The 7,268-nt window shown below is 34.4% G+C and overlaps 2 protein-coding genes across 2 annotated transcripts in view; one reads left to right on the plus strand and one right to left on the minus strand.

The window, feature by feature from the left end:
• The window catches only part of SRP54 (signal recognition particle 54), a 124,204-nt gene extending 120,355 nt beyond the window's left edge, over window positions 1–3,849 (plus strand). The window contains exons 16-17 of the mRNA XM_042780652.1: window positions 1,557–1,721; window positions 3,721–3,849. Coding sequence (XP_042636586.1) covers window positions 1,557–1,721; window positions 3,721–3,849 — 294 coding nt within the window. The remainder of the gene's footprint in view (window positions 1–1,556; window positions 1,722–3,720) is intronic.
• Window positions 3,850–5,014: 1,165 nt separating this feature from the next.
• Window positions 5,015–7,268, minus strand: part of PPP2R3C (protein phosphatase 2 regulatory subunit B''gamma) — a 51,813-nt gene continuing 49,559 nt past the window's right edge. Inside the window, exons 12-13 of the mRNA XM_007938545.2 lie at window positions 6,533–6,592; window positions 5,015–5,203 (exon numbers count right to left, since the gene is read on the minus strand). Of these exons, the coding sequence (XP_007936736.2) occupies window positions 5,015–5,203; window positions 6,533–6,592 (249 nt within the window). The remainder of the gene's footprint in view (window positions 5,204–6,532; window positions 6,593–7,268) is intronic.

Raw genomic sequence — 7,268 nt, forward strand, 5'->3', positions numbered from 1 at the left:
ATGAGAAAGCTTTAGGGCTCCAGAGCATGGGCTCGAAAACCAAAGGGCCGGATCTTGGCTTTGCCACTTACTAACTTTGTAACCTTGGGGAAGATACTTAACCTCTTTAAGCTTCAGTTTGATTTTAAAATGAGAAGAATTGCATTTTCCATAGCTCAGAATTGCTGTATGGATTAAATGAGTTACTATGTACAAATGCCTAGAATAGCCTTTAGTTGAATATTGAACAGGCAGGAGGAGCCCTGGTGGTGCAGTGGCTTAAAGTGCTCAGCTGCTAACTGACAGGTTGATTTGAACCCACTGGCTACCCTGTGGAAGAAAGACATGGCAGTCTGCTTCCATAGACATCTACAGCTTGGAAACCCTATGAGCACTTCTACTCTGTCCTACCAGGTTGGTATGAGTCAGAATTGATGTAACTAACGGCTGTGGGTTTGAGTGAGCATGCAGTAAATATTTAGTCTCTTGTTATTCTCCTTCAAGCAAATGAGAATGGCATTTGAGTTAAAGCTAGAATATAGAGCCATAAAGATGCATTATATGTGTTGGAAAATGGCAAGAATTTTAGTTTATTGTCATTAGAGAATAGGATATAATGTGGGAGTTGGAGATGAGTCTGGAAAGGTCAGATGATTTCGTATATTAGGTGGTTTCAGAAATACTTAATGAACAAATGCTGCTAGCCATGTTTAGGCTCATTACGTCAGCTAGACTATTATAATTGTTGTTGTTGTTATTTGCCGTCGAGTCGGCCCCGACTCATAGCGACCCCTCCTTGGGTTTCCGAGGCAGTATCACTACGGAAGTAGGATTGCCCAACCTTCCTTCCGAGGAGTGGCTGGTGGGTTTGAACCGCCAGCCTTCTGGTTAGCAGTCAAGTGCCTTAGGCACTATGCTACCAGAGCTCCTGACTATTATAATAGACTCCTTAAATCTCTCTCTCTTTTGTTAACCCTCAAACAGGCACCAAAATAATTTTCCTAGATAGGTTATTTACTCTAGGTGAACTTAATAGTTTTAGAGCTATAATTTTTTTACCCTTTCTAAATCTCTATAGTGCTCTTTTTTTAAGTACTGTTTTTACTTGTTAAGACATTCCTACCAGATTATAAATTCTTGAGGGCAGGACTGTCTTATCTGTACATTAGGTGCTTATGGGAATACTATCCATGCTGTGCCATTTAGTGAATGAACCAGCCTGTTTAGTTGTATAGGTTGACAGAAAATGTATACTGTAATTGAAGTGTTCTGTGTAGTCGTAGCTCATTTTTTATTTAGATTAGACTTAATCTGAAAACATACAATCCCTGTCAAAGTATCATCAGGTCTCATAAGCAGTGCTTTATCATGTTCTAAAAATAGCTTCATTTTTCTTAAAATTTTATACAAGTTATTTGAGAATGGAAAGAAGGAAGTCAGTCTTACCTTAATTAGACCAAACTGAATTGGACGCTAATGTTTGGACCTTTCAAAAAAAAAAAAGTGACAATGGGAGAAAAATACTTTCCCTTTTGGACATTTATACTTCAGTAATTCTTGATGTTTTCCCTTTTTAGGAAGAAGAAGAAGAAGAAGAGAACAGGATGTCTGAAGAAGCTGAAAGACAGTATCAAGAACAACAGAAGCAGCGGCAGGCTGATTCTGTTCAGACAGATCAACCAGAAACAGTTGTTTCTACTTCATTTGTGAATATCAATTTTGAAATGGAGGGAGACTGTGAAGTAATTATGGAAAGCAAACAAAATCCAGTCTCTGCCCCACCATAGATATTAAATGACTATCAAACTTCATAATCTGAGGTGGTTTTTATACCATGAACTTTGATACTGTCTATTCAGTGGGACTTAATACAGTTATTTATATTTTAAATTATTAAGTTACCCAGAATGGGAAAATCTTTCTTCATTATTAGGCTGTGTCTAGCAAAAGCCAGATCTGAAACTTGGATATTTGTAATATGCTTTTATTGTGTCAAATTAGTGATTTTTTAAGAAAATTATCTTTAAAAAAATTAAGGACATTCAGAGCCCCATTTAACACTTAGGAAGAGTTTTAAAAAAAAAATTATCAAGCTTGTCTATTTATGTGTTTGTAAAAAAAAAAAATGGATAAATTGCTGATTAAGGTTCACTGGCACTGGTATTCCTAGTCTCAGATTAAAGTAAGGATTTTTCCCCTAGATTTTCTCATGTTACCTGGCATTTATAGCTAACCATTAATTTTGCAGTAAGGTTGGTTCATTGAGTGTATAATAAAAAGAGTAAGATGGAAGCACTTTGAATTTTGTTTCATTGAGAATAACCTTATTTTATGGAAGAGTATTTGAGTCTGTAACAGCCAGACCATGTAACCCCATGTGTGTCAGAGTCTGACTGTGCTCCACAGGGTTTTCAATGGCTGATGTTTTGGAAGTAGATCGCCACTCTTCTGAGTGCCTCTGGGTGGATTCAACCCTCTATCCTTTTGGTCAGCAGCCAAATGTCTTAACCCTTTGCACCACCTAGGGACTTCAGTATAATACCACCAAATATATATTTAAGATGGGTTTCCATTTATTAGTACAGGTTACTTAATCTTGCCATTCTTTTCAGTAGTTAAGTTATTCAGTTAACATGATGTTAAAAGTGCTATTTATGGAATGAATTTATTAATATATCTGTAGTCAAATGGTAACACATAATAATTAACTCTGGCATCTTGTGACTGAAGATTTAGCCTCTCGAGCTCACTGTTAAATACTGTACAAGGAACAGTGGTAGCTGTCATTCACCATTTTGAAATAGCAGTAGTGAGGTGTAGTTTATTTGAACCAGGTTGGCCATTTTTCTACCTACTGTATTGTGTAAACTTTACAAGGGTATATAAAATGAAGCTAATTTTGAAAATATTCATAAATATATGTTCAGAATCTTATATGGCTGTATGACTCTGATTTATAACCAAATGTAGCTAAGGAAGAACGAGTGGATTGTTCTAGAAATGTTTTTAAACGCCTGTTCACAACTTAAAACAGCTTCTAGAAATTAGTGGCTATGGTAATATCGTTTTATTCTAAATAGCATTAAACTTTTAAATATATTCATATAAAATATAGCTTCAAAGAAACTTACTACATAGATACAGGGGGCCTGTTAGGCAAATCTATCATCTATGATAGAACATGAACATTTGGCCACTAAATTCCTCAGCTGAATTTTGAAGGATTTAAATTCGTCACTAGGAGTCTTCAGTTATATGAATTCATGGTATGTGACTCATAGTATGTAATGGTAATCTTTACTCATGGGTATAATTCTAAGGATTAATCTTCAGGCCATGTAGATTATGTAGTACCACCATAAATTATAGTTTGCCAGTAGCTTTAAAACATGCTAATCTGACATCTTCCTTCCAATTTGTTTTTAACTTGAGATAGTACCTCCATTTCATATTTGAGTATCAAGTGAAGGCATGCATGGTTAAAGGTGATGTTCTAAATCTTCTCTTCCTAGAGGCACTAGTATCTAAAGGAGGTCACCTAGGAACTTTTCTGATTGTAGTAGGTACAAACTAACAGCTTATGAAGGTTTTATATTTTTTGAATTTTACTTTTATCTTCTTGCCCAATACTGGCCAATTTGTAATGTTTATACTTAACTGTGCCTTAAATTTTTGTACTTTTGTTTATGCAAACTATAAAATTTCCCATAAATGCATTAAATTGTTTGTCTTAATTTTAAGCCTCTTTTACTTTTTCCTAGTTCTGTTTCAAGCCTTTTAATAAGTACTACCCTCTGGATTGTAGTTCATGATATTCTGCCCTCTTCTAATCTCGCATCTCATAAAAACCAAACACAACAGTTAGTGTAACTGAAGATCCTTTTAGAGTAAATTATCATACATTCTCATGCTTCTTAATAAAACATAGTTATAAATGTAACTCTGGTACTGGTTAATAAAGCTAGACAATTTTGATAGCAATGAAAATAAATATAATTATTAGTTTGAATACTTTTTATTGGGATCAGCCTATTAAAAGGAAGATTTTATCCATGTACTTATAGTCCAAAAATGAAATAACTTTATGCTTATAAATGGGAAAGTCTATTATTGGTATATGTAATATTTTAGGAGACTGAAGGTTAAATGACATTATAATTTAAACTATTCCCCAGTATTCAAATTGAGTGAGTAATGTCAGAAACATTTCATAAAAAAAATTATAAGGACAGTCAGGAGCAGGTGGAAGATATAGAACAACTTGCCTCCTTTGCCATGAGACAAGAACAGGATGGTGCCCAATTAATCATTACCATTTTGATCAAAGATTCCACAGAAGAATCATCATCAAAAGGGGGAAAATGTAGAACAAAATTTTAAATTTTCACAGACTCCACACTTCTGCAGTCATGGAGGGTGGATGAACCCTTGAAACTGCTGCTCTGAGATAAATCTTTAAACCTGAAACAAATATCCCCTGAAATCACTCTAAAACCAAACTGAACAATAGCGTAATCAGTAAAAAGGTCTGCAATATGTTCTTTTAAGAACTGTGTGGGATTAAAGTGACAAAAGCAACTTGCAAGATTAGGATAGGAACCTTAGGGGGCAGTGAGTTTGTTAATGAGGGAGAAACAACTCAGAAAAAGAGGGTAACGGTTGCACAGATTGAATGTAATAATTGTCACTAGATTGTACATGCAGAAATTGTTGAACTGGTGTATGCTTTGCTGTGTATATTCTAAACAAAATAAAATTTAGAAAAAAAAAAAAAAGGCTTTATCTCTAAAGATTACATGGATTTAAAGCGGACACATTACATCTTTCAGCAAACCAGACTTGCCATATAGAATTAAATGGTACCAGATTTTACCATGTCAAAAGCAGTTATTTGGTCTCCTTGTTCCAAACTATTGCAGCTAAAACTCTAGTAACCACATTTACTGTGTTCTGTAGGCAGATGAAAGTTTTATTTAGAACATATCTCAGAATTCTGTTTGAAAGGTTTTACATGCAGCATTCACGCTTTCAGAGATCATGTATCATCAAGATCTGCAGAGTTTTCACTGTCATTTGCAACAAGGGCTTCTCTGTTCTCATATGTCCAGAAGCCATTCAGATCAATTAGAATGGTAGTGACTGTGTCTCCCTGATTACTGTTGATTAAATCCTGAAGAGAGATTTTCAAAGGATCCTTTGGTTTTACCATGTCAAAGATTTCATCCTGTAAGAAGGAAAATACGTGGTGAAATTGGCTATCTGATTCATGGTAAGAATTTCCATCACATGATCTAAAATTCACAGGTGACACAGCTTATGTAAAATTTCTTTGTTCTAGTTTTTCTTTTCCATCTAACAAGTAATCTCCTTTTCTCTACCTATAATCACAGAATTTTCTTGGAAGCTTCCTTAGCTTTTCCATATTTTATAAAGGAAGAAATGGACTCAGAATTTAACCCATGCTATATTACTAATTAGTGGCAGAACTACATACAGTCCTACTTGAATATATTACTTTCCTATTCCAATTGGGGATTTAATTTTTAAGTGAAAACTTCATTTAAAGTAAAAATTTAAATGCTTCAGAGTCAAGATACAAAGCTTCATTTCCAAAATTGATGTTAGCATACCATGGACCTAAGACGGCAAAGAGGAAAGAAGGTGGATATGAATATGAATATTTCCAAGGACTTAGTACTGTCTTCTAATCTTTTTATAGAAACTTAGTATTTTAGTAAAGAGGCAAATGGCATTAAGAAAAGATTAGACGTATAACTCAAAGAATGTAATCAAAATCACTCAATTGTACATGTAGAAACTGTTTAAGCGGTGTACGTTTTACTGTGCATATTCTCAAAAAACAAAAAACTAGGGAAGAGAAGGAAAAAGAATAACTCAGGTATGTGTAAACTTTTAATTTTGTATGTTTTTGAAAACTTGTCTAGTGTGGTTGCAGTTTAAAATTACTAGTTCTTAAACTGCCTGATGTAAAGTTTCAAATTTGTTTCATTTATATTAAACAAAAATAGCCCTTTATCTTATACTTGCTTAACACTGGAAAGGATATTTTATTATGTTAACCTGAACCTAAATGAATACTGGATACTCAATGTTCTACCTTGTGAAAGTCTAATTACCAAAATGCTAAGTAACTTAGCAGCATGTGTTTCAGATAATGGTGACTTCCATACCATAGGATTGATGCCTTCTTGAATCTCATACCAAAGTGATTAAATCCTTTGAATTAGCAGACCAAAAACATACATAGTTCCCAAGTTAAAAATTCAGTTTATAGTAGAGAAGGCTATACTGATTCTCTTAATTTCCAAAGAAAATGAATGAATGCTTCCCATGAGACCAAAGACTGATAATGCTCACAGCCTAAGTTCTACAAATCAGTCATTCCAAATGTGGTTTGTTTCTAATAATTTAAATATAAATTAGAACAAATATTAGCAAGTATCTGTTTCATAGCTAGTAAGTTGCTTTCATATAAAATTTCATTTAATATAAATGATTATCTGGTATTATATAAATTAAAGGAAAAAGTAACCTTGACATCTTGAAATGAAACAGGATCTTGTCCATGGATTTTCATTAGTTCCTGTATGGCCTGTATGTAATAGAAATAAAATTGTAAATAAAACATACAACAACCTTCCTTCTGCTTCAATTTAGCCTTTCCTAGGTTCACTTCTTTTCCAATCAGACCACAAGCCTCACTGTCTCAATCACACTTGTCAGTATTCTCCAGCTAGTGATCTTGCTCTACATCCAGTCAGCAAAACCTGAACATTTGATCAGTGTAACCATCCTTCTAGTCCTATACCATAGAGATAACAGATGAGAGTGGCCACATGACAACAGATCCAATCAGTGGCATGGACAATACTAGGGTGACAATTACCAGCAGCACAGACAAGAATTTTATTACCCCCACCGACACGGACACTATGGTTACAACTAACGGCCTCCTTATAGTTACTGCTGATAGAAATATTAGCAGCTTTTAGTAAAACCATTTTGTTAATGCAACAAATTTTGTGTGTGTATTGTTTGGTGATAGTTTACACTGATTTTAGGGAAGTAGGTGGTTAATTTTTTACAGTTTGAGACTTTTTTTAAAAAATAGATTTTACTAGACACATGTCATTGTAGCTATGAATTTGTTATTATTGTTGTTATGTGCTGTCGAGTCGGACCCGACTCATAGCGACCCCTCCTTGGGTTTCCGAGGCAGTATCACTACGGAAGTAGATTGCCCCATCTTCCTTCTGAGGAGTGGCTGG

Source organism: Orycteropus afer, unplaced genomic scaffold, assembly GCF_000298275.1.
Source record: "Orycteropus afer afer isolate SDZICR_OR568_19922 unplaced genomic scaffold, OryAfe1.0 scaffold00051, whole genome shotgun sequence".
Lineage (NCBI taxonomy): Eukaryota > Metazoa > Chordata > Mammalia > Tubulidentata > Orycteropodidae > Orycteropus > Orycteropus afer.